General features: G+C 40.4%; 2 protein-coding genes across 2 annotated transcripts; one reads left to right on the top strand and one right to left on the bottom strand.

The window, feature by feature from the left end:
- Nucleotides 1-2,719: 2,719 nt before the first annotated feature.
- rfx6 (regulatory factor X, 6) lies at nt 2,720-16,182 on the bottom strand (the record flags this gene model as incomplete). The annotated part of the gene is made up of 20 exons (XM_079215934.1): nt 2,720-2,898; nt 3,035-3,235; nt 4,894-5,249; nt 6,069-6,375; nt 6,680-6,886; nt 7,492-7,614; nt 8,712-8,829; nt 8,938-9,047; nt 9,822-9,966; nt 10,062-10,221; nt 10,529-10,578; nt 11,093-11,206; nt 11,286-11,363; nt 11,661-11,768; nt 12,346-12,373; nt 12,600-12,677; nt 12,805-12,866; nt 13,217-13,340; nt 14,090-14,249; nt 16,026-16,182. 20 exons carry the CDS (start codon nt 16,180-16,182, stop codon nt 2,720-2,722), a joined length of 2,865 nt encoding a protein of 954 aa, XP_079072060.1.
- Nucleotides 16,183-19,401: 3,219 nt separating this feature from the next.
- Nucleotides 19,402-27,279, top strand: tdrd15 (tudor domain containing 15; the record flags this gene model as incomplete). Its single annotated transcript, XM_079215784.1, has 4 exons — nt 19,402-19,511; nt 20,179-25,833; nt 26,454-26,611; nt 27,266-27,279. 4 exons carry the CDS (start codon nt 19,402-19,404, stop codon nt 27,277-27,279), a joined length of 5,937 nt encoding a protein of 1,978 aa, XP_079071910.1.

Genomic DNA, 27,279 nt, shown 5'->3' with positions numbered 1-27,279 from the left:
TTTCTTTCCAGGGAAATTATTAGTAAATTCCAACCCCATGAACCCAATACATACAAGTACTGTATCCACAGGTCAATTTCCAATAGTTTTTTGGCATTTTATTAGTCTGAAAATCATCAATTATAAAAACGCAGTAAAATTCCATCTCCATTTCATGACTTCAAAAGATGAATGCTGAGTTTTTTTCTTTCTTTGCTGAAGTATGTTTTGGCAGCGGAAACAACCGGTCCTGTGTCAGCCTCCTTTGATCTCCTGGTTTTACGACGTCCCATCTGCTCAAACTCAAGAGGAGACATGTTTCCATGTTCTAGTGAGGTCACCACGGTGTGATATTAACAGCTTTGCTCTCATCCCCCGGCCCTCCCTCTCTCCGTGTTGGTTCTCGTAACATTTTGGTAAACACTTTTATCTGACCCCGTATCTCCTCTCCATTGTGCCGCAGAGAAAGCAAATAAAAAGCTCCCAACTTTGATCCGCAGTCTTCCATTGTGATCCCGTCCTGTAATCTCAGCATTCAGCCATTAAAGAGTCATGCGTTTGCAGCTTTGACACACGGCCTTTGAAGCAGAGGAGATAAGACCTCTATTGGGGTCTATTATTGGCTGGAAGTCAATCTGCTGCAGAAGCAGACAAAAGCAAGAACACAAACTGTTCTGTTCTGCTCAGTATCTCCATTATTACGGCTGATGAATAAATGGACAAACATGCAACCAGAAGCAACGCGGTAATATTTAATTTGGCCAGTAGAGCTGCAGCTGTATGTTTACAATCAATGTCCAGATTGAAATATCTCAGAAATTACTGATTGTCATAAAATGTTGTCCAGACATTCGTGATTCCCAGCTGATGTGGCTAACTGACTTTGGTGATTGTCTGACTTTTCCCTCCAGTTCCACCATGATATTGACATGTTTGCCTTAAAGTGAAATCTCTCAACAACTATTGTCTTGGATGGGTTGCCCTGACATTTGTATTAGACATTCATTGTAATAACTGTAGTGATCCTTTTCATTTTTCATTGAGCACAACCACCTGGGCAAATGTTAAAGGCACAGAGAATAGGATTTGTCGGTTGCAGTTTGTAAACCCATCATTTAAAGTCAATTTAAAGCCAACCCCAGACTCATTCTTGCTTTGTAACAAGCTTTGCCCGCTTGGTCTTTCACCGACTTTTATTAGCGGTTATTTTCGCCGCTGTGTCCGGGTCCTCATCATCAATCATTTCCTGTGGAAACACACAACCACTCCAGAGGATCATCTTGCAAACCAGCCGTTGATCAGCACCATGGACAGCGGCCCAAGCCTTAAACTTATCACTGCTCATTCAACAGCCTGGCCTGGACTCAGGGGCCAAATATCATCACAGTCACAGATTACAGTCGGTGTGAACTCTATAACATGCGAGGCGCAACAACTGCATTGCCATAGATTCAAATCCCTGATACCACTCCATAATAACAAAGAGAAACCTCTACTCACGCTTAAGAAGTATGCTGAGCAAAGTCATAAACAAAACTTCACAAGGTGTCCTTTTCTATTGGAAAGTCTTGGCTGCTCAATGGCTTTACACCATTGCCTGGTCGCTACGTTTTTATAGAGGTTGACACCCAGAAACGCCCCGAAAACAGCAAAATAAGAAAATGCAGGCAGAGGACTGGGTCTCTGCAGATACGTAAAACAATTATAATAACAATAGTTAAATAAAGTCATATGTCAAAGTGCTATGATTGTATTAACCCGTCTGTCGTCCCGACCTACATGAACTTCTTTTTACTAAGTCACCTGACGCTTTGCTCCAGTTATAAATACAACAGCCGAACAATAAATGTAAATATTGGTCGTAATAAACTGCTTGTACGAATGAAGGAAAGTTATGAATCGCAAATATTTGTTTAATATTTAATACAAATTTAAGATTGTGTTTCTAAATCCCCTCAAAAATGAATAGTTTCATCACCAAACACAAGCAAAGCAGAGCGTTAACCCTCTGAAGGCTCAATAGATTGTGATCATTCTCAGATCTTTATTCTCAGATAAAAAACACTCGGTTCAGTGACAGCAGGCTTTCTGAATGGACAAACTCCAGACAACGTATACAAAAATGTGCCATGAGGATACGTTTCACTTGCCAAAAATATAGAACACCATTTTGACTAACAAAGATTTATTTACAACAATTTGCACACAGAAGAGGTGGAAGCCCTCAGGCTTCATTCATATTGGAACAACATTTCATGTTTTTAATGTATTATTTCCAAACTGGAAAGAAATACTGATTGAAAAATACAGCTGTGGATAAATATCTGTATCAGAGTGACTGTTATATTAGTTTTATTTTTAAAAGGTATACTCCACATTTTCACACAAATAAATATCTTTCCTTTGCTCCTCTCTAACTGGTTTATAACACAGTCGGGGATACAAACACGTAGGACATGTAGGTCTTTCTCAGTCTTTCTGCACATCTCTTGATGGAGGACTGCATCGCTCCATGTTCATACAGCACCTTACAGTTTGGATATTCTGGGTTGGATTTTGGCTGAGGGCTCACTCGCTGCACTGCACTTGATTTCATCCAAGCCCCTTCATATCGTAGTGCACGTGTATGGACCTGTACTTGTATATTTATTGCATATTGTGTACATTCTGGATCTGGGCCGCTATGATGGGGACTGGACTCCAAACACCAGGACACTTCTCTCGTTTGTGTTTTCTGCCGTCATTGTACTCCTCCTGTTCCCATGAAGACGGTATTGATGGGAGGAAGCGAAGACACCAGGTCCTGCACCTCTGATGATGACGGCACGCGCTGCTGAGAGAGCAATGCATCCTGGGAGGAGAACGGAGAGGCAACTCCAAACATGCAGGGAGCAGATCCTGACGAGGGGTGAGAATGATCTGTGGAGAATCAACAGAAATGGATGAGATTTAATTGCTTTTCAACAATTCAAGATGGAATTCACATCTCTGGTCCTCTCTTTCTTACTTTTTGCCGTTATTAATGTGCTAAATAATAAATAAATGTAAACCAGACCTGCTCCGGTGTCGGCCTCAGTAAAATATGCTCCCGTTGTTTTCCTTCCGGGTTCGTCCAGGATGTTGAGCGGATCGTGGACTTCGGAGTACGTTGACGGGAACGGCCGCAGGCTGCTGATGGTGCTGATGACGGACACGTGCTGGTCCACCAGTGACGTCATGCGCTGGCTGTCCAGGTAAGTGCTGTTGCCGTAGTAGCCTGCCACAGGACGAAAGTCTTGCATTGAGTTCCAGTTTTGCACGAACCGTGTTAACAATTTGACTTGAGCACCGAACAGTGGTCAGGACCCCTCCACAAGACAGGGTCGTGAAGGAATCGCCGGATGATTAAATGAATAAAAAATGTATTTTTCACCTCTGCCCATTTTTAAAAGCCCTCAAGTGAGACTGTCAGAAGAAAAAAAAAATCACCTTGACATTCATTTCAAGGGGTCACACGCCAAAAAAGGTTTTACTTTCCTTTTTTATTTGTACCTTTTATACTTGAAGAATATCGTGTCAACACGAAAGCCAAGGTTGGGAACTACGGAGGATATCAGTATCAGCGGGCTAAGGGTGGCTTTCGTATGCATAGAAATATTGCACAAACACAGTTTACTTTTGTATGATTCAAAGTGTGTTTTTCTTCCTTTCAGGAGCACAACAGCAATAATAGTGATTTGTTTATTCATGAAAACTTCTGTTCTAAACACCTCCTCAGGTCAAAAATAGTGACACAAAGTGCAGTGTGTTATAAATAAGATTACAATTAATTTAATTTTACAATTGTAAACGTTTAGTTCAAAGATGAATGTGTTCTGAGTTTGTCACACCTCAGAAACTTTTATCACCCAGCCAAATTAATTAAGTGATTAAGTTTTAATTGATATCTCATATTCCTGGTCTACGTTATTGCCTTTACACAAGCCTTGTGAAGAAAGAAGCCAAGTATTAAATGCACTATAACAAATACAAAGGTTGAATAGCCTTTAAAATGTTGACTAAAATGTAGATTGAGTAATCTCCAGTTTCTAAAGCATTTAAAAAGGAATTGGCCTTCTTTCTTTAACCCTCGAAATAAAGGTTAATTAATAGTGCTTCTACCAATTAAATACTTGTGACAGTCATGTTTGGACCAGAGCGCACGCAGCATAATTAACATTATGAATTTTATGACGGCCCACCGGCTCACGGACGTGGAGGCCCAAGGGGATTTGTCCGGTAAGCCAGATGGTCAGTTCACCGCTGCCAGCTAGCAAACTGGAGGCTGTGGTTGTCGCTGCCACTGAGCAGCAGACCACTGACTTCTCTATCGGGTAAGGGGGAGGGGTTATTTTAGGATGGCTCCCGTGCGTCATCAGACCATGATTTCAGGTCTGGCCAAGTATCCTGAAAAACAGTGGAACGCTCTAATTCCACTATTTAGCACTTTTTAGTTCGCTGTCTTTTCACATGTTTTCAGACATTTTTTCTTAGATGTAAAATATCAGATTTTTCTTTCCCCGGACTTTTAAGTCTAATGTGTCAATTTGATTTCAGAAGAAGTTGACTATATGCGGATATTTGCAGCTTAAAGCCTGCGTAAAATGTCATTAAGTTTCATTTGATTAAAAAAATACTTCTTCCCTCCTGTTAAGTTTCTTTTTTTCTTTTTTACAATTTGTAGAACATCATCACATTGAGTAAATATTCTGTATCTGCTTCTTCAGACTCTTCACTGAGGCCAAATAAGACACTGAGTAAAATATTTAAAGATAAGACCTTCATCAAATGGAAATATTCCAGCGGTCTCGAATTTCACATTTATTTTCCTGTGTTAAAAAATAAAGTTCTGCGAGATCCACCAGATGCTGCACATTAGTACTGCTTCGTCCTTACCGCTGTGTCCGGCAGCAGAGTACGTCTGTCCCTGGCACCCGCCGCCCGCAGAGTTAAGTCCAGATCCCACAAAGCCGAACCCCTCCCCCGAGTCCAGAATCTGAGCCGCCGTCTGAGCATCCAGTCCCTGCTCCGTCTGAACCGCATTTGATCCTGAAGCGTAGTTGGATGCGGGTCGGACCCCGGAGCCGTACGGCGCCAGGGAGCAGTTGGTGCTGTTAGACGGGTGATGGAGGCCGTAGAGGACGTCTTTGGTCAGGTGTTGGTCGTTAAAGGAAGGGTACCGGGAGAGATGGTAGGCCAGGGATGAAGCCTGAGACTGAACCGAGGCCAGACACTGACTCTGATGCTGAGGCCTGAAACACAGATTAAACAAATCCTCCATGATGGACGGCCATGTCCATATTTGCCAGAACCACAGAATAAAACCAATTGAATGCGGTCAGTTTTTAATCAATAACATTTTTGTATAGACTTGAAGATAAAAGCTCAAGGTAGCTTTTACATGTAAAAAGAAGCGTTTACCGTATGTTAATAATCAATATTCTAAAATTAATAACATTAAAATTTGTTTTTTTTTTACAGTGGAGAAAAGCCTATAAAACAATACTTACAACCACATACTATATTTATCTCCTGCACAAATATTTTTTTTATTATTATGCAAACTACAATTTTAGTTTTTTTTTAATCTAAATCACACAGAACTACTTGTAACATAATATTACCATATTTTACTGAATTCATGCTAAAATGGAAATCTCCAATATTAACCATCTCACGACAATGTGACAAAATGAACCAACGAAGATAACAATAAGAGTTGTATATATACATACTGAGACTCTAATAAATAAATATGGCAGTAGAATAATATCAGAGCTATCTATTAAACAGCAATGAAATAATTATGAAATCAATGGTCAGTTCAGGGTCATAGGACACACTGTATATGGTCAGTTCAGGGTCATAGGTCACACTGTAGATGGTCAGTTCAGGGTCATAGGTCACACTGTAGATGGTCAGTTCAGGGTCATAGGACACACTGTATATGGTCAGTTCAGGGTCATAGGACACACTGTATATGGTCAGTTCAGGGTCATAGGACACACTGTAGATGGTCAGTTCAGGGTCATAGGTCACACTGTAGATGCGCAGCACTAAAGGAAGCTGACCTGAGGGCAGGCTGGTAGTTTGAGGCCGAGGAGTTGCCCGTTTGGGGGAAGTAACCGGGGCTGGTCTGAGGTAAGCAGTGGTACAGGGTCTCTGGGTATGAAGAGCAGGGGCTGGGTTGCGTCATGGTGCTGAGCGAGGACAGGCAGGAGGAAGAGGAGGAGGAGCAGGTGGAGGAGGAAGAGGTAGTCAGGGGTCTCCCCGTCATGGGCCCCTGGTTGATGACGGAGCCTCGGTGCACTAACGCAGCTGGAGAGATGGGGGGCGTCATGAGGGGGCCGCTGACCTGAGAGTAGTGCATCTGACCACCTGTGAAGAGGGCAAACACACACAGGGACAGGAAGTGATCCCATGACAGGATGGTTTATTTAAAGCTGCGCTAGTCAATATTCTCTGCAGCTCTTTGAAGCATTTTAGCATCTTTCTGCTCATAGTTTCAGTTGTAAGGCCCTCAAATGAACCGTTTTGTTTCCCACCCTTCCGCTTCATTTCCAGCAGCTTACATTCATCGGTTCATTCGGTGCTATAATTTTATATGGTTATAATATGTCAGTGTTTTGTTTTGTTCTCCTTGGTTATCGAGCAATAACCCGGTGCATTAACTCTGTTTTACCTGACACTGTAAACCCAGCAGACTCCGCCCCCTGGTAGATGGCAGCGCTTGTTTCCAGACTTTGCTGCTGATTGGTGGACAGAGACATGTAGGCGTGTTCTCCCAGAGACTCATTCTTCACTGATTGGTCGATGGGAGCGCTGGCTTTGTTGCGATTTGCCAGGAAGCAGGAACTAGGAGAGGCCATGAACGCCGCTTTACTCGCATCTGAAAGTGCCAAAGTTGACATCACATCACTAACAACGACATCTGGTGAAACTCACTAAACCAGTTTTTACGTATCATTATTGTAGCATCCATTGTGTTGACCATGGCGGATGTATTTTTTTTTTTTTTAAATCTATCATTCTTTCACATTATGTGGGGTTTTACATTTTTTTCTTATATCTTTCTTTATATGTAATAAAACTGCACTCATCATTAATTATTCATCAACACAACATCTGCTCTGTATATTGTTTAACAAAAGAATAGTGCTGATACCTTTACTATAACGTGAAAGAAGAATTTCTGTTCCAAAAAATTATAGTTTATTCTATTTTTTATAATCCTTTTTTTAATTTATATTTCATTTACGCATCATTTTTGCTTTTATGTCTTTTTGCAAAGCAGGTCACGACATGTCAAATTGAAAAGTGCCGTCTTAATATAATCATTATCCTCCTACAACGTTGGTAACGTCTGTAGACCGGTGTTAGCATGCCCCTGATAATAAAAGGAAGCTCTTACACAGACTGTAGACCTGCCGTCGCTTAACTTGAGTTCATGTTCGTCAGCAGCTGAACCTCAGTGTCTGTTTTGATGCTTGATACCTGCATTTTTCATGTATTTGTCCAGCAGGTTCTGCAGGTCCTGCTCCTTGTCGTTGTTGAACTGCGTCTCCAGGGCCAACAGGATGTATTCGTCTAACAGCATCCGGATCAGATGGAAGGAACCTGGCAATGAACAAAAGAGAGAGAATGAAACCTAAAAATACAGAGTAAGAAGCTATTCCACAAATCACATTTCCAGAGACATTTGACTGGTATTTTCTTCTTTATCCACAGTTTGACCTTTAGGATCAAGCTGCTCTTTGTTTGACCTGCTGGCTCGCAGCTTTAAAACCTTCTGTGTGTGTTTGAGCTCCACCGGGACTCTTCAGACCAAATGGTTAGTGTTTATTCACGTACACGTAGTCTGTGTGTGTGCATGTGTTTGAACAGAGAGCACGCGACCCGCAGATAAGACTTTGTTTAATCAAGGCGAGCCTGGCCATTACAATTTATAGCGCTATTGTAGCAATCTGCTCTGAGCTGGCTTGTACTGTGTGTTAGCCTTACACGCGTGTGCGTGTGTGTGTGTGTGCGTGTGTGTGTGTGCGTGTGTGTGTGTGTAGACTAAATGATGGAGAATAAAGGAACACAAAAGTGAATTAGCTGAGTGACAGTTATTAATTTCACAAACAGTAATCACCATGTTGCCATTATGTCCATATACGTAGCTTTTATAAATAGTTTTTTAATGTTCCCTGACTAACAGCTTTGTTGGCACCAGCGAGACCACATGTCCCATAACCTTTGTGGCTTCCTGTCTCCCTTTCTGGTATCTTTGAGTTGAACATCACACATCAAATCTCAATATCTGATTTATATTAGTTTTAGCTCTGTTTGTTCTGAAAGAAAAAACTAATGTTAGCAGTTTACACAGAATCTGACCTGATGGCAAACAAGATGAAATATAAAGAATATATTTGATCCTACCAGTCTTCTCATTGATGGTCATGTATAATCATATAACTTTTTGAATGAGACTAATAGTTTGTTATTTTACTTAAATAATATGTTGTGTGCAGGACTTTCAGTTGCATAAGAGTATTTTTACAGAGTTTAATGGGTACTTTTAATTAAGTAAAAGACCTGAGGACTTATTTTACTGCTTATAGGTGTATAACTGTGGGAGTGTGATCATGGTGTTCCTGCAAAAGACAGCATCTCTCTCAATGAAATGTACCTTAATAAAACAAATTAAAAAGTTAATAATTTGTAACTTTTACCAAAGCTTGAGGCATTGTTGAGAGTGAGGTTGTGCATCACTCTGGCACCGAAGAAACTCCACCTGAGGAGGAAATCCTGAGCTCGCTTCTTCACTGACCGGCCGCTCTGCTTACCGGGCTGATCAGGGGCGGGGAAGACAGAGAAGAAAAGAAAAGCGTGGTTGCACAACAGGACCCCTTAAGGACAAATATGAGTCCACACAGCAGCAGGTGGAACAGCTGTTACCTTGATGACTTTATGCTCCACGACAGAGTCCAGCCACTCGATGAAGGACTCCACTGTGGCGTTCTTCCTCAGCAGCTCCTTCAGCTCCTGGAAGACTGTGATGGAGTCATCTGGAAAAAAGAGAAGAAGATAATAAACATCAGTTTATGGATCTACTGGTGTGAATCATCTTATAGTATTATATACTCTAATTATAAATTTAATATAATGTTGTTTTCTATCTCATTTTCTATTCTATTCATGTAAATATGTATATATTTCCTTTTCTTCGGGTTGATTTGAGAACATATGAGTAAATGATCAGTGAGCAATGATGAAATTAGTTAGAAGTACTTCACTCAAGTAAAATGTTGAGGTACTTCTACTTTACTTGAGTATTTCCATTCCATGTTCTTTCATACTTCTACTCTACATTTATACTTTTTACTCCACTACAATTATTTTACATTAGTTTCCAGCTATTTTTTAATTATTACAAAAATACAAAATGAATCAACTAATAAATCATGGTGTATCATTATGGATTGAGATAGTAGTATATCAAATATTTTAATTAAAAAAAAAAAAATAAAAAAAAAAAAAAAAAATATATATATATATATATATATATATATATATATATATATATATATATATATATATATATGTTTATATATATTTTTTATTCATGTGTCATATATGATTCCGAAATGGACCATTCTGCAAAATGTTGGTACTATAAGTATATAGTATAAGTATACTTAGATGCTAATACTTTTGTACTTTTATGCAAGTAACATTTTAATTGCAGGACTTCTACTTGAAACAGAGTATTTTTTACATGCAGTAATTCTCCTTTGCCCTCAGTAAAGGTTCTGCGTCATTCTCCCACCACGTTTCCTTACACTCAGAGTAGATGTCTGTGTCCTGGTCTCCAGTAGAGCTGATGCTGAGCAGAGGCTGCGAGCTGATGCTGCTGAGGTCCACATTGTCGATATCCAGCACCATGCTGCTCACGACGGCCTGGTCGAACAGCGCCGGACGGGCTATCTGAACAAAGGAAAAAATAATTCAGAAATCATGACTGTGTTTATTTTGAGACATTAGAGTATAATGTAATCGGCTCTGTCCTTCAGTCAACGTACCTGTGCCAGGTGTAAGAACGACGTCTGTCTCTTCAGGGAGGAAACAAAGTGCCGCGCTATGGGGAGCTTCTTGGCTGCAAGGCATTCTGGGAGGTTCTCCAGGGAGGAAGCTAGCCAGTGCTCCCAGTGTTTGGCAAAGTTACGGATATCTGCCAAAAGACTGATGAAAACAATATTTTAATGAATGACTGTGAAGATTTGCTTTAAATATCTTCACACCCCATTGTAGTTCCAAATAACAGCTTTTGAGTTACACTAGACTTCTTAAAACCTCGTCTCGACAGTAAAGAAAGAGAGTAAAATGGTGCTATATCTGATGGAAGGTTTTTAGGGGAAACATAGTTCTAACTTTTTAGCAACAGCAACATGGATTCCACCAGTGTCACAAAGAGCCTCAGATTGCCTCATAGCTTTGTTTGTTTTATTACGTAAATTGGACAATAACACATGAGGATAAAGTGACAAACCTTTCAGGCATTTCCTGCATCGTGGCAGGAATCAGAACATCTGTTAAAACCTGACAAAAAGGAAAAGTATACACTGTTAATCCACTGTTATCTTATCAGTGATTCAGAGAGAGAACAGGATTGTGTAAGTGCATCCTTAAAAGACAAGCTGCAAGGCAGCAGTGCATCATCGGTTGTTTTATTTTCATTATTTTGTGCGGCATGATACTCTCTTCCACCAGTTCAATTGAGGTGTATCTTTCCCTTTCCATGAGTTACTGGCAGGAATTTAAGTTTCTCCGACTTAAAAGACACTTGGCAACTTATAAGAATGTGTCTTCAACTACTCAGGCAGCCTGCATGAAAACATTTGTATTAATATGATGAAGCAAACTTCACTATTAAGTAAGAGATGCCAGGGGATGAATGGAAAAAGTGAAAGACTTTAAAGTTTTTCCATTAACAAGCGCTAGTGCAAATATTTGGAGTAATTTACGACGTAAATATCTGACTTCGGGGCATTTTTAGACCGGCGCCCTCCTGCTGTTATTCTGTAGAAATGAAAATCAAGTATTTCATAACAACCTTATAGAGGATGGAGTCACAGACGCAGAAGATGTCGACTATAACAGGGTTCTCCAGCAGCGGCAGCAGGTGGTCGGGCATTCCCTGCCAGAAATGGAGCAGAAAGTTCTGGATCTGAAACAAAGCATTTGAAGAGTTACATCTAGTTTGCATAAGAACAATAAAATGTTCTTGGTTTGTCAGTAATAATCACCTCCTCAAAGCTGATGTTAATGGCATTGTCCAGGATGCACTGGCAGTGAGTTTTATACATCATGATCAGCGTGTCGACCTGCGAGGAACGAATGAAGATCTGACATTAACTTAAACAAACTATAATGTAACGACTCACAGCCCATTAAAGAACTGCTGCTAATGTGATTGTGTTAAGAGTTAATACATCTGCACCATGTAGCATTTAATGTTTGGATGTAAAAAAATCACATTATTCATATATACCATTAGTTTAAAAATGATCATGTGTTTTCCAATCAGCAGGTCTGTTCTCTTTTGTACAACAATGTGGCAACACACTGCCAAGCCTTCATGCTGAACTGTGATTTCTCAATAATAATTATAAGTGTTTCACCTTTTCTCTGGAGATGTTTCCCTGCAGCAGAAGGTGCTGAGCGTTGGGGAAGTCTGGGAGCAATGTTCCAGTTTTAGAGCTCAAAGAATATTTCCTGGTGAAACCTCCCTGAAAAAGAAAACAGTGAGGACCCTTTCTCCTTTAGTTGATCTTAACTCTATTGATTTTATTTAAAGAGTAACTTATCACCCTCAGAACATTTTTTTTTCTGACCTCCAATTAACTACAGTTTGATAACGCATTATGTGTTAAAATTTAAAAAGCATTATACTCGGCAAAATGCCATACATTTTCTTTACATGATGTAATAACACCAGCATTTTATGAAGCTTGAATGCAATGTTGAATATTTTTTTTTATAAATGATAAATGCAGAAGTTGCCATTTTTATGAAACTGCAATCACATTATAACCAAACAAAATAGATATTTTCATATTGATGTGGTCAATGAAAGATAATCTAGTAATCTAGTGAACTGCTTGTATTTTTTTTAATTAATTTGAGTAGTTAATGAAGTAAAAATGTATTACATCTTGTCTAGTTATCACATTATGCCGTGTTATAACTCTATATGTGTTGTCAGAAGCAGTGACGTAGAAGTGTCCTCTCGGACTCTGGGACATCACTGCTGGGTGTGGTTACAGGTGCAACAGAACGTAATCCACAAAGTATTTCATAACTAACCTCATTCTTTAGCTTGCTCCCTGAAAATCTGTGATCAAAGACAAACAGATTTGATATTTTTAAATATAAATACATCAAGGAACAAAACATCAGTCATCTGCAAAGACATAGCACCAGATCAATACAATTGTGCCGCACAAACAATACAAACAATCCCACATAAGGATCACAAGGACCCACATAAAAAACAAGGTATATATTGTATTATATTGTATAATATGCAAGAATACAAATCATGATAAATGTTTTGTTACCTTGTCAAACCTTTCCCAGAATACACAGAGTGATAGTAAGCGCTGCTCTCTTTGATGCCAATCCCATAGTAATGATATCTGTATGTTGCAAAGGTATTAACATCCAATAAGTACGACAACATTTTGAAGCTTGAGGTTACATGACAACTTCTATGCAAAAATTGAAAATCTGAGAGAATGAGGGAAGTTTTTTTGTTGTATTTACTTGGAGTGTCCTCGGGTTCCCAGTCTTCTTGTTGTTAAAAGAGGAAACTTCTGTCGAATTGTCTGGTGAGAAAAGGTTGTATCAAGTGTTATCAATTAGTCATCATTATCATTGCCAATGGATCAGTATTATGAATATACAGTACAATGTGTGATATTTACATTCAGGTTTTACACAGAAAGTAAAAACTTTGGAAGACCTTTTAAGACTTCCTGAAATAAACTCATTAATAAACTCACTAATAACAACAAAGAGACATGCAACTGAGCACTGTACCCTTAACTGGCGAGGAATAAATTATATAAAGAAGTAAATTACATCTGCAGACATATACCCTTTTCAGATTTTAAAGAACACATTTTCTGACATAAATTAAACACACACACACACACACACGCACGCACACACACACCTTTCCAAATGTAGCAGCACAGGCCGGCTCTAGTTTCTCCTTCCTGCAGAAGTCCAGGTAGTGAGCGTAGAGGATGCATCGAGGAAGACACACTCCTTCACACACGATATAATTCTCCTCCAGCCTGATGAGGCACATCAGTGAGAAAAACATGAATAAAGGAAATCCATATACCCACATCAAAGATAAAACTAATGGATAGATTTACTTTATTTTAAAAGAAAAAACAAACAAAATAGAAAAGTGATTTACATAAAAGCAAATAAAAAAACTCAGCAATAACAAGTTCTAAAAGTGCAATACACAAATCACAATAATAACACCAATAAAACTGAATAAAAACTAGAATCGAGTGAAATCAGGGAAGGCAGGGCGATAACAGTACGTTTGAACCGTAGATTTAAAAGAAGCCTCTGAGTGTCGAGACAGAAATACAGATGTGGAAAGGCGTCGAAAATAATCGTCAAGTTGCACAAAAATCATGTAAAGTTTAAAAGAGGAGGAAGACGTCACTTCCGTTGCCATTTTTGCTTGTTATAAGAATCAGTAACGAGTTGAAAAAAATATCGTTTTTTATCTTTTTGGAGTCTGGAAAATATACCCATCAAATATAAGCGTTAACAAGGGACTTGCAGGGTTTGTGTAAAGTGTTTATGTCACCATGTATCCAAAAGTTATTTCACAGCAGTTTTTATATTTCTCTTAGTCATGTTTTCACTCTCTAGCATCTTGTGGGTTGGAGACAGCAAGGTATCTGTGATGCAAAACAATGCTGTGGAGACATTACATGCAAGTCCCCCCACACACACCTGTCAATATGGGTACTACTGTCCCTCTACCGGTGCAGTAAACAGCACATCTTTGAGCTCTTACCACTGCAGCGTGAGTTGTGTCTGTTTCTTCTTGTCCTTGATGATCTGGCTGATGGTCTTCCTGGAGGACGAGATGCTCTGTTTGGTGGTCAGGTCCGAGTTCAGGTCCACCAGGTCCTGGTCTTCCTCAGAGGACGGCGTCTCATTACTGTCCTCTGCTTCTGAGAAAACACACAGACAAATATACTACATAGCTCACGAGAGGTTTACTTTCAAAATAACTTTCAGGTTGACACAGATACTGGTCTTTTCATATCACGGTCTAAGAGAGAGACAGCTTCTTCTTCTCTCGCAGAATTTCAACTAATACTGTCTTCATCTTGGATTAGTTCTGCACTGCGCTGATCTTTCTTTACCAATGGAACATCTTGGATGTCATTTTTAACATGTATTTCTGTTTCAGTATTTCCAGTGATTTCAGCAATCACCATGACATAACCATGTGCCTCAAGCATTGCCAAGATCGGCAGCTTAACTTGTTTCATCAAACATTTGCTTTGAGGAGTTTGTGAGTGACTTTCTTTTCTCACTTAGATTGTTCAGTAGTCTCAGTAAACAAAAAGAAGTATGATTAATTAATAAGAGGATATGGTATCTGATATACAGTATATGAAACTGCAATAGCACAGTATATATATACAGCTATTCAGAGACATACTGTAATGCAATTTGAATGATCCTGTGTTCAAAGGGAATGTTTTAATAGTTTTTTATGCAACAACTGCAAACTAAATTAAAGGACACCCCACAGTGAGAAAAGAGACAAACCTGAACACTATTAATGTCATGTCATGATGACAACAACTAAGAAGAAAATTACTGCAATTATTAATCAAAACAGGGCAATTGTGAGCTATCAAAAAGACCAAATTAATATGTGATAGTGCTCACTTACAAATAACACAGAAGTATATATATAATATATATATAACAATAAATGATATAAATGGTAACATTTTGTGTTGTTTTCAAGAGCTCATATGCCCCAAAATCAATCCACTAAAATAATATAAAATATTGGAGCTGAAAACAGAGTTTGTAAACGTATTATTCAAACTACAAAAGAAATACAACATTGCATGTGACTCTTGGCAGCTGAACAATATTTTTGCATATCTTTCCAAACTTTGGGCAACAATTTTAAAATGTATCAGCTGAACTGAACAAAGACCCAATTGGGGGCATGGAGGGTGAAAGTACAACTGAATATATATAAGTTTCACATCTTTAAGTTGTAACAATTTTGCTGAAATGCCTGAAATTAGAAAAACAGCCCTTTGTGATAATCCCAAATAGTGTGTGCCTGATATTTAATATCTCAAACAATAACAATATTCTGTATGTCTGCCTTTGACTTTCCTTTTTTTGCATGTCAAAATATGTTGTTGACAATCGTGAAAACCTTGCAGAGGAAAAGTCATTTTTTATTTCATTTATATTAAGCTATATAATTTATGAAAGAAAAAAAAACAGGTATCTTTCTGAATGTAAAGCTACATTTCAGAATCAGAACAAGACCACAATTCTGACTGACTTCATTTAATTCATTAACTCTTTTTCCCCTGACTGATCCCTTTCACTCATGTCATGTACAAATCACATCTTCCATCCTGTGTTTGTGGCTTCATCATCATCATCATCATCATCATCCTTATTCTCATGTGTGGGGCCTAAAAGGTTTGTGGAAAAAAATAATGGCACCTTTTTGTTGTAGCACCACCATGTGGTCAGTTTGTGTCACTTATTTTACAGTCATTTTACCGGCGCAGGTTTAAAATGTAAACAAAACGTTCAGATTAAAAGACGTTGAGTGAAGATTAATTCAAGAAAACAGGAGATGATGATGACGACTACAGAAGGATATTAATATAAAACAGTGACACTTCATCTTTAATGAACTAAACTCCCAACAGCAACAGAGAAAGCTTGTTGCATACCTGATTTAATCCCGGAATCCTCTTCCTGATGAAAGTGTGTCCGTCCGTTAAAGTCTGTGCGTGTGTCCTCTGGTGAGCTGCACAAAGTCTTGGTCAGAGAGTGTATAAGAAACACTCCCTCTCTGGCTGAACTCTCACTGCTGCGTTTCATTGGCATAGTCAAGTGAAATAAATGTTAATAAACAAATTAACCAAAGACAAAGAAAACTGAAATAAGCTTGTTGTAAAAAACACACACAACAACACTCCACTGCAACTCATTTGTCCTTAAGAATGAATCTTCAAGCACTGTTGGTCAATCCCAAATTCACTCAAATCCAGAAAAAGATGAAAATGATCACAAGACACCACGTCCAGCATTATTTTTTTTGGTCCAACCAACGATTCTGAAGCTAAAGAAAAGTGGAAACAACCTGCCAGAGCAACCTCAGACTAATAAAGCCGTGCTGTGGAAAGCAGAGCTAATGAACCCGTGGATGCATTCATCATATTTACAGAGGACTGGGGCTAATCCAGGTTATTAATGATTAACAGACAAACCCTCATCCATCTGTCCATCCATCCATCCTGCCTCCGCACACTCAGCTGGCCCTTTACACAAAGTTCCTCATGTATAGAAAGCTTTATTTTTGTAATATTTAAAATACTTACAGGAGGCTATAGCTCTAAGACAATGTTATCTACTTAAATAAAGGAAGCTGCATCCGCCACACTATAAGTGATTAACGATAACTAATTATTTTCATCATCAATTAATTAAATTATCAATTTTGTGTGGGGTATTCATTATGCAGAATGGCCACTTTCAGAATGTCATATATCATACAGTTGGATGAGAATTATTGATGAATTAATGTATAATCCTCATTATAACGTTTCAGCTGGTAAATGAGGAGCTAATTTGTAAACTACTTTAGTGCCACGGGTAGCTGGTGGCAGGTCAATAACGTTTTATCGTATCTTGACCGATAATAATATCATCATCATTTATCTGTTGAATATAGTTTGTGTGTTATTAATCCGAATCCTCAAAGTAACAAACGTTGTCAAATAAATGCAGTGTGGAAAAGAGTACAATCAATAACTTCTTCTTAAATGGTGTGTAGCAGAAGTATAAACTGCTGCAGAAAATGGAAATATTCGAATTAATTACCTCAAAATTGTTAATGTAATTAGTCACTTTCCACCGCTGTGTGCAAACCTGTAATGGGACGCAAATAGTGTTTTAATTAAAATGTTATACAAAGCTGAAATTCAGATTTAAATCAAACATCAATATTTAAAACATTAAAATACATGTCAAATGAGCCACAGTGTCAGTCAGCGTCATATTTGCATGTCAGATCATTTCGGGATTGTCAACTTTATCATGAAGAAATACATTTCTGACCGTTGTTATTCGAGCAGAACCCGGAAGTGAGGTCAGACACGTGCCGCTGCAGCGTCTGCAGGAGGTTAACTGACAGGTCGCACACCTGTTGCTGTACAGCAGGTAGGGATGCGAGCGAGGTGAAATATGTCGGTATTTCCATTCATTGACGGTTATCTGAGATATAAAACCGACCGTGATGTAAACTAACCGTTGGGCCAAACTATGACGTTAGCTTCAGCGCGCGCAGCGTTCGCATAGCAATAGCTGTTCTTTGCTAGTTTTTGCCGCTAACTGGAGCTTGCCACATTTCTAAGTTTTATAATTGTGTTTTTGGCTCAGTAAGTTACTTTAATGCGAGCTAGCTGACGTTACATTAGCAGCTAACGTTGAAGTCAAAACTGAATAATCTCCTCGCCAACAGAACAATAAAATAGCCGCACATTTCTGTGGTATTTAATTTAAGCCAGCCGACCAAATTTAACTGACCTAAACTAAACAGTAAAGTCACAGACTGATCCACCACAAGCAGTCCTTTTCAGGTGAATGTTTTGCAGAAATGTTCCTGATATTGCTGCTAAATTAACATCACTTTGTGGTAATCCTAAATACAGTGTGTTATATAATAATAGCTCCAACAATGATAATAAGTATTCTAGTATGTCTGCCTTCCTAACAATAACTATCTTAAATCAAACATTACCGTAACATTATATACTAATTTAAGAAACATTTCTTAGATGCTTAACTTAAAGGGAAAATCTGCCACTTTTATATGTGGATCTCCAATCAGTGCTGATGGTCTATAATGAAATAAATGCCCTAGCGCATGCTGTATTGGCAGAGAAAGCTTATCTTTCCTGCTGTGCCTGCATGGACCAGGATGTATTGCTACAGTTGATAAATGAACAAAGATAACTCGCAAAATGTAAATGTAGGAAATGAATACAACAACAAAATACAACTGCACGTCCTCTGAATAAAAGCTTGTCCCTTACACCTAACGGGCTTAATGAGTGTGTTTTGAACTCATCGTAAAACGCATGTCTGTCAAACTGGACAGAAACCAAATGAAACTCCCCCCAGCACGTTTTGGATCTGGATTGGTTGATGTAAATATCAACAGTAGCATCTCTCTGGCTGAATAAGGCTGAATATTCGAGGCAGCCGAAACACTGTAAATTCTACCCTGTGAAATGCAAACATTACACTTTTAATAATCGTCCATAACATCCTGTGCACTTGCATATATATTTTTTTGACATACTATGACATACTGGTGATATTAAACCAAATTTGCCTCAAAGGAATCTCTTTATTATATGACACACTCATAGACCCTCAATTTGGAAAGGAAGAACTTTTCAAAGATACCATCTTTTAAAGGGATAAAATAAATAATCTATAAAAGTTCAACCTTGTTTTAAATTGATAAAGGCATAGTATGTAAGAGTCAACATCAGTACTATTTTAAATTCTGTCTGTTTATTGATGATCACCAAAATGTCTCTTTCAGGTTCTGTTTAGGATGTGACCATTACTGATTCTGTAGCTATGCTGTCAGTGCTGGGCTCCAAACAACAAAAGTAAGTAGATCAATGTGGGGAAAAAAAGTGTGTGTTAGATATCATTATTTATGTATCTTTACTCCACACCGGTGATGATTCATGTGTCCAAAATCTCAAATTACTGCTCACTATAGAGCAGGGGTGGGCAAACCTTTTGGCTCAGGGGCCACGATGAGTTTTAAAATGTGACAGACGGGCCGGGACAGAATCAGATGGATGGAGAGTGTTTGTGTGAACTAATATAAAGTTGAGCTTCTCCTTTAAGACAGAGTCACATTGAACAGCTCCAACTCCTGCGGCGCTGTTTCATAGTCTTATGACAGCCCAGGTAGCCAAAATGACCCGGGCCAGATCCGGTTTAAGCTCGGCACGCCAGAGGAAACACGTTGGGTCGGGTCGGGCCGAGTCCGGTTGCTGACTTGGCTGAGATTCGGGATGAATGACGCCCCAGAATCGGGCCGATTACACTTGCCCGATTCTGGCGTCAACACCCGGGGAAGGCATCGGCCCGAACCCGGCACGCAAGAAGAAACACGTCAGCCCGGTCCAGTTCCCGACTCGGAATGAACGATGCCCCAGAATCGGGCCGATTAATTTCTATAATGCCAGATTTGGCCCAGATTCGGCAGCAATCAACGGGCCAGAACCTGCTTTAGGTATGGCAACAATTAAATGAGCCAAAGCTGGCTCACCTCTGGCCGCATCGAGCCGGAACACAACCGATCAGCCGACACTCAGCGGAGGGGACATGACACCAGCTGAAGATACTTTTTTTTTAGCAGCAGAGAACCGACGGAAGAATTCTCCGTGCAGGTCGTCGAGCGATTTGCTGTATTTTTTCACATATCGAGCGAGGGGCTGAGGGAAGGAAGCTAAGGCAGAACCCGATGTGACACATGAGCGCGCAGGTTGGCGCAGTCTTGCGGGCCGTAGTTTGCCCAACCCTACTATAGAGTATGCAGTTGAGTGTTATTAATAAAGGGGATGGTTTTGTAGGGTTAGACACAGCATGTGCTTCATTTGGCTCCACACACCAGGCTCTGAAAAATGGCTGCTCCTGGTGCTTAATTAATGACGATCTTTATTTTTCACAAATGTGGACATTTGCGTTGTTTTTCAAATGTTGGTTAAAACACAATGAATGTATGAAGTCGTAAACTCACCAAATGATTAACACTTTTTCTATGTTAATAATACAAGTCACTTTAATTTGCAGATCTGGTCCATCTGCATCATGTGCCCTTTGGCCAGTGGACCTCAAGTTAACTCACTTGGACTGGAACCCTGAAGCAACCTTGATACACTTCCAGGGACGGTACCTTACCATATGCGATCTTGACTATAACATCTTGCAAGGGGAAATACAGAACATACCAAAGACTGAAGCTGCAGTGGATATCGGAGAGTTTTGCCTTGTGGAAGATTTGGATTCAGGCCGCTGGTACAGAGGAAGAGTTCAGAACCGGAAAAAGGACTTGTTCGATGTTTTCCTCATAGATCACGGTAACCTTTTGAGTGTCGACATCAGCCACATATCTTCCTGTTCAAACGACCTGTTCATCCTGCCTCCCAAGCTAGTTTGTGGCTTTCTTGCAAATGTTCTGCTGCTTCAGGGTTGTTCTCATTCTGGAGTGGATAAGTACTTCTCAAACCTGATTGAACGACATGTCACTGGTTACATCCAAGCCCTCCTGCCCCACAAGGTGCTCTTGTTGGAAGCCATTGACATTAACAATGACCTCGTTAGAAATGGGTTTGGGAGGCATGTGGACACAGATACTTTCCTCCTCTTGGTTGGGATGCTCACAGAGATGCCGCTCAAACAAAACATGAAACCAGTTCCTGACTTACTCATTGAAAAGCCATGGGGGCAAGAATTCTGCTTCAAACCAACCAGTTTGCAGGGATACAAAGACATTCTGTCTCTCTGTGGGCCTAGATTGATTTGTGGGACACGTACTAAAGTGCGTGTAACTGCTGCTGTTAACCCTGGGCTGTTTTACTGTCAGAAGACCAGTATGGAAACAAATCTTTTGGAAATGTCAAAGATGCTGGCTACAGTTAATGAATGCCGAATCAAAGAACGCAACCAGAAGACTCCAGAAAACCTGGGTTTACTGTGCTCTGTCAAAAGCAAAGATGGGAAATGGTACAGAGGCTATGTGCAGTTTCTCCCAGTTAACTCTCAACTTCGAGTTTTGTTCATTGACTATGGATTCTTTGAATCTGTCAAAGTTGAGAACGTCCATGGGTTGCCACCTGACTTATTTTCAAGAACAATCATGGCGTTCCCGTGCTCGCTCTCCTCTCTGAGTGATCAGGATGAGGCGGTCAAAGCTCAGCAGTTGAATTTTCTCAAGGCAGGCTTGCTTGGAAGAGTGTTAAATGTGGAGATCAGAGATTTTGACAAAGAACTGCACTTGTACTCCATCACAGTAATTGGTGTTGAAGATAATAATGTGAAGGAACCAGAGCCCATTCAAGAGCTTCCTAGCATGATGATTGAAGCAGTTTCAAAGGAAGACTTGTCACCTCAGTGTGGCTATTCATACTATGATACAATCATGGGCAAAGCCATGTGTAAAACTCTGGAAGCAGAAGGGGTCCATGCAAACTCTGTCTTTGAGGGCTATGTCGTGCATGTCCAGAATCCAAGCCACTTCTGGATCAGAACGCAAAAACGTAATGATGAGTTTGAAAAAATGACGATGGAAATGGCAGATTACTTTAGTCAAGTGAAGTTGGATGAAGACGTGCTGTCGAAGCCTGAGCTTGGGACACTGTGTTGTGCATTGTATGAGGAAGACATGCATTTCTACAGAGGTGTAGTGACAGACACTCTTAAGCATGGATCTGAAGTTCTCTTCATTGATTTTGGCAACATTGAGAAAGTGCCACACAAGTTGATCAAGAAGATGCCAGAGACATTTGCAAACAAATCAGCATATGCCTTCTGTTGCACTCTTGTTAATGTTTTTCCATCGGATGAGGTCTGGACCTGCACCACCTCTGACTTTTTCAGAAGAGCTGTGTCAAACAAACGCCTGCAAGTCCATGTGGTCCAAATGACAAAAAACAAATATGTTGTTGATCTCCATGACATGGAAAGTGAAGACAATCAAAGCATCACTGAGCTCCTGATCTCTTCCAAACAAGCGCAATATTGGAACAATGTTGCCATAGAGCCCGTGGTGCAAAACGACACAGATTTGACAGGAAAAACCCGGTCCCCAAGATATGGTGTGACATCAGACATCAATGGGTATACAGAGCAAGTGAACTGTGAGAAAGAAGAGAAAACATTCCAAATTCCAACTGAGAAGGCCAAAGCACCTGCTAGCTTCAAAGCCTTAAGCATTGAGCCGGGGTGTAATTTGGCTGTGATTTGCTCTTCCATCAAGTCTCCATCAGAAATCTGGTGCCAGCCTCGAGATAATCATCAAGCTTTGAAGGAACTGATGGACAAAATTGATGAATATTACTCAACGCACAACGTTCCCCTCAATTCAGGGGATTCGTGTTGTATCACCAGGTCACCTCATGATGGTAGATGGTACAGGGCCTTCATCACAGAGATACAGAACAGTTATGCCAGAGTGGCGTTAGTTGACTATGGCTTTACCATCCAAACCAAGGAGCACAATCTTCAGGCAATAATGCCTGAAGATCTTTATTTGGAAGCACAAGCTTTCAGGTGCAGCCTTAGAAACCTGATGGAACCCGCTGACCTTAAGAACAGTGAGGATTGGAGTCCGGAGGTGTGTAAGGCGCTGAAAGATTCAGTCTTCAAAAGCGGCAGTGGTTTAAGATGTGAAGTTGTCTCACAGTTGCATGTGAAAAACAAAGGGATCTACAATGTCGTGGAACTCTACAACACCCACAACCAACAGAGCCTAACAAATTGGCTCTTTGAGCGGGTTGTGCCAAGAGAAGGGACAATCTCAGCAAAGCAACCGTCACCCGTGATTCCTGAGTCTTTTGTCTACTCTTCACATGATCTAAGTGCTGGAAATGAGGAACAAGTCTACGTCACTCACATTAGCAGTCAGTGGGAGATCTACTGCCACCTTGAGAGAAACACTGAAATGATTGAAGAGCTCCAAAAAAAAATCTCAGATGTGAGTGAGAAACTGATGCAAAACAGTACGACAGCAGTTGTTAGGAAGCTGTCCCTGGCAAAATACTTTGATGGCAAATGGTACAGGGGCTTGGCATATCCTGTTCAGTCCCCTCTGCATCTCGGTGTGTTTTTTGTGGATTTTGGAAACACAAACATATCTGAGAAGACTCATGTCGTGTGTATCCCCAGAGACTCTGCTGACTTGTTGTACACACCCATGCAGGCTGTGAAATGCCACCTTGCTTCAGTGCCCAAGGAAAGGTTCTGTTCAGATGTAAAAGAATGGCTTGATGGCTCATTCCTCAACAAGCAATTGAGAGTCGTTGTAGTTGGAAAGAGAGAAGACGGTTCATTTGATGTTGAACTGTTTGATGGAGACGTTCACATCAATAAGAAGGTAAAGGAGCTTGTTCTCAAGTTTTCACCAGAACTAAATACGGCTGTGAGCTTAAACACGAGCGATACAAAGACGAAACCTAAAGCTCTCCATACAGAACACACAAAGCCTTCAGTTGAGTGCAGGAATCGATGTAAAGAGGGGCCTTCAAAGTCCTCGACATTGAACGCCTACAGATGCATTCAATTTGGGAGTGCATCTCCCAAAAAGAAAACTCTCACAAAAGAACAGGTTCGCGGTGAACAACCTCAAAATACAGAGGACACGGAGATCCCTCAGCTCTCGTGTTTGCCGGACATGAAGGTGAGCTCAGGTTTCAGGGCGGTGTGCTTCGTCTCCCACATTAACTCTGTCAACAGTTTTTTTCTTCAACTGTCAGATGATGAACCGGCCATCTTGAAATTGGGAGAAACTCTCAACTCGAGTATCTTCAGAGATTCCTTGAAGACTGCTACATCTTTGAGAATAAATGACCTTGTTCTGGCTGAGTATGAGGAGGACGGATCTCTGTACCGATCTGCCGTGAAGGACTGTGAAGGAAGTTCCCGTTTCAAAGTTGAGTTTGTGGACTATGGAAACTCGGCAGTCATGGGCAAGGAGAAGATCTACTCTATACCAAAGGAGTATCTCTCTCTCCCAAGATTCAGCATAGCATGCTCCCTGTTGGACACAAGCATGTACAAAAGTGATGTTTCTTTCACCGATGCTGTAATGGAGAAACCACTCATGGTTGATTTTGTCCGTCACGAAGTTCATTGGGAAGTCCAGGTTGAGATTTTTGATGGAGCCGTTTGTGTTCCAGCAGCACTGGAAACAGCCGTTGAAAGTGAAAAGGGAGAAAAGTCTCCTGCAGGGCCATTTGAAAGAGACGAGAAAGCGAGATCCTGTGAGCAGAACGTCCTTACAAAAGAAGGGAGTGAGAACAAAACTGCAGAATACAAAGAAACTACAGTTGATGATAACTTGGAGCTGAAGCCAACAGCTGCCACACTGTTACCTAAACTTGAAGAACATAGAGGAGCACCCACCATAAACAAAGGAGATTCTAAGGAGAATCAAAGAATGATCGCAAAATCCTCAGTCAAAGTGAAAAGTGATTGTGCCGATGCAAACATACCTCCTTCTATTCAGGTTAAAGACACAGAGGATAGTACAGTTCTGTCGGTCCTGAGCAACGGCACTTTTTACGCCAGACTAAATAGGACCAGTGAACCGCTTACTGCAGTGGAAAGTCGCATTGCTGACAACCTATACAACTGCAAGATGGTGGCAGACGAGGATGTCAGACGAGGCCTTCAGTGCTTAGTTCAGGTGGATAAGCGGTGGCACAGGGCGGTTGTTCAAGATGTAGGCTTGGAAACATGCCAGGTGCTCCTCATGGATCATGGAACAACTGTAAAAATCCCAATAGGCTCAACTCAACACCAGTGTAGCGAGCTGACAAAAATCCCGCACCTTGCCGTTTTGTGCAAGGGGAACTGCTTTGGGTTCAGTGAGGGAGAGGCTGCCCCTGAACTGTGGTGTGAAACACTCAAACCAATGATTGGCAAAGAAGTCAAACTGGTGTTTGTGTGTTATTCAGAAACTGAAAAATTTTGGAAGGTTGAAGTAGTCAAGGATGTACTGTTCGTCTTACGTCCAATCACAACCTCACTGCAGCAGAATGAAGACATGGTCCCATCAACTGCCAAAACCCAAAATGAGGAAGGGGAATTCAACTTGGACACATGCCCCCCTCAGCAGCTCTTCTTTGCTCCTATTGATATAGATAAATCGTATTATGGGCTTGCTGCTGCAGTGACGACTCCCTTTGAGTTTTGCGTCGTTCTGAAGGACTTACTTCTTGTCATGAACAAAGTGTCCTTAATATTGGACGACCTCCCTGAGGAAATGTCTCCTCTTCCTGAAGCCCACCTCGTCCCTGGCACCTGCTGCCTGTTTAAGTCTTGCACAAAGAATAAGTGGTGCCGGGCTGAAATCGCAGACGCCGAAATCGCAGACGCCGACACCACAGCGGTCCTAAACCTGGTGGATTACGGCCATTACGAAGGCATCCTGTACGAAGACTGCTCCAAGCTCAAGAGGTGTCCTGAGGAAATAAGGAATCTCCCAAAGGTGACGTACCCTTGCATTCTTAGAGGGGTGAAGCCAGTTGAAGCAGATGGACAATGGACCGATGGAGCAGCAGTCTTCTTCCAGCAGTGTTTGTACCAGAAGAGCCTCCAGATCTTCTTTAGGGAGTTCGTATCAAACACACACTGGAAGGTGGACATTCTGGCGGATGGCGTCAATGTTGCCAAGGAGCTGGTGGATGCTGGACATGCCAATTATATAGACGTCATGCTCGGACTGAGGTATGCTCTCATCACTTTGTATTCACTTTTTCTTTTTTACATTTTCACAATCAATGTTAATATACACCCTACTGTGGGACAAGTGAAGCAGTACAACAATAATAGACATTGTTTGCGCTCATTGTTTAGAAGAAGAAAAAAAGTCTTGAAATCTGTAATCAATGTTGAATAAAACAAGTAAGAGAAAATTACAAATTGGTTCTGATTAATAAATAATGAATGAATAATTAACTTTAGTTCTTAAGCATGTGACCCTCTATTTTCACAAATTAATATTTCTCATTACAATTAACACTTGATATTATGAAGGCACTTACCAATGGCAAGATAGTACAAAATATAAATCCCACATTTTTGTTTTTTTTACATCTTTACATAAGATTTAATTAAACTCTCATATCTTCAACGTCTGGACACCATCGACTGTAAACTTGACCAATGACTACTTGCAACAGAAAATTATTGTTAATGCTTTGGAAATCAGTTTGAACTCACTCAATCTGTAATATCAGAAAAGAAACGCATAAACGTTGCTGCCAAAAAAGGAAAAACAGAAACTTTTGCAAACCTTTTTTTTAAGCTTAATACATAAATCTTGACGTTATTTCTGATGCATTCAGGTTCCAGGAACGGCGCCCCTGTAGAGCAGCTCCTCGTTGCCCTGACAGTGAAGAAGAGTGTGGCCAGGAAGATGAAAGCTTCAACGGGACGACGGATCTCTTCGTTGAGTCTGCTGATGAAGCCGAGGGGAAGATGCCTCTGTCTGAATCTCATCAATGTAGGGGAATACTTTAAATATATTTTGTTATTCAAGTCAAGTGAAAGTATATGTTGATCGATGCAGATTGCCAGAAGAACGTTTAGCCTTTGACTTCAATTTCAAATTTGAGGATCGGATTCCTTGATAGTGAGTATTTAGTCTTATTTCATTTGTTGTAAATGTAGTATTATTGTTGCATGGATATGCAGATGAAAACATGGTTTGTTTTGAAAAATGTCCAAGGTGCTACTTCCACTTGCTGGTCAGAGGAAGGGAGGGGGATTGACTAAGTCGGCAAGAAACAATGACCAAATCAGCTGTTGACGTTCGCAGGTGATGTCATCGCTGGCTTATTGTAGTGACAGCGCCGGGTGAAGTGAACTCGCTCTGACCCCATCCTGTGTGATTTAAACAGCTGTCTGCGTTTGGACATCTCTCCCATCTGTTAGCATTAGCTCCTTATAGGCCTGGTCCTAATATTCTGTAATTCTCCATTACTAAAAGGGCTGCAGCCATAACATCAAACCAACACTTTTGAACAGTAACACTTCTCCATCACACATGTAGGAATGATGTTTTCTATTAAATGTGTATTTCTAGCGAGTCCTGGTAAATGCTTAGTTATGCACATTAACCTTACAGTAACTTTGTTTTGTTTCCTTCTGCCAACAGGTTCTCTGATGTGA

The sequence above is a fragment of the Taurulus bubalis genome (genome assembly GCF_910589615.1).
Source record: "Taurulus bubalis genome assembly, chromosome: 3".
NCBI lineage: Eukaryota > Metazoa > Chordata > Actinopteri > Perciformes > Cottidae > Taurulus > Taurulus bubalis.
The sequence above is the reverse complement of the archived record's forward strand: the minus strand, read 5'-3'. Positions and strand labels throughout refer to the sequence as shown.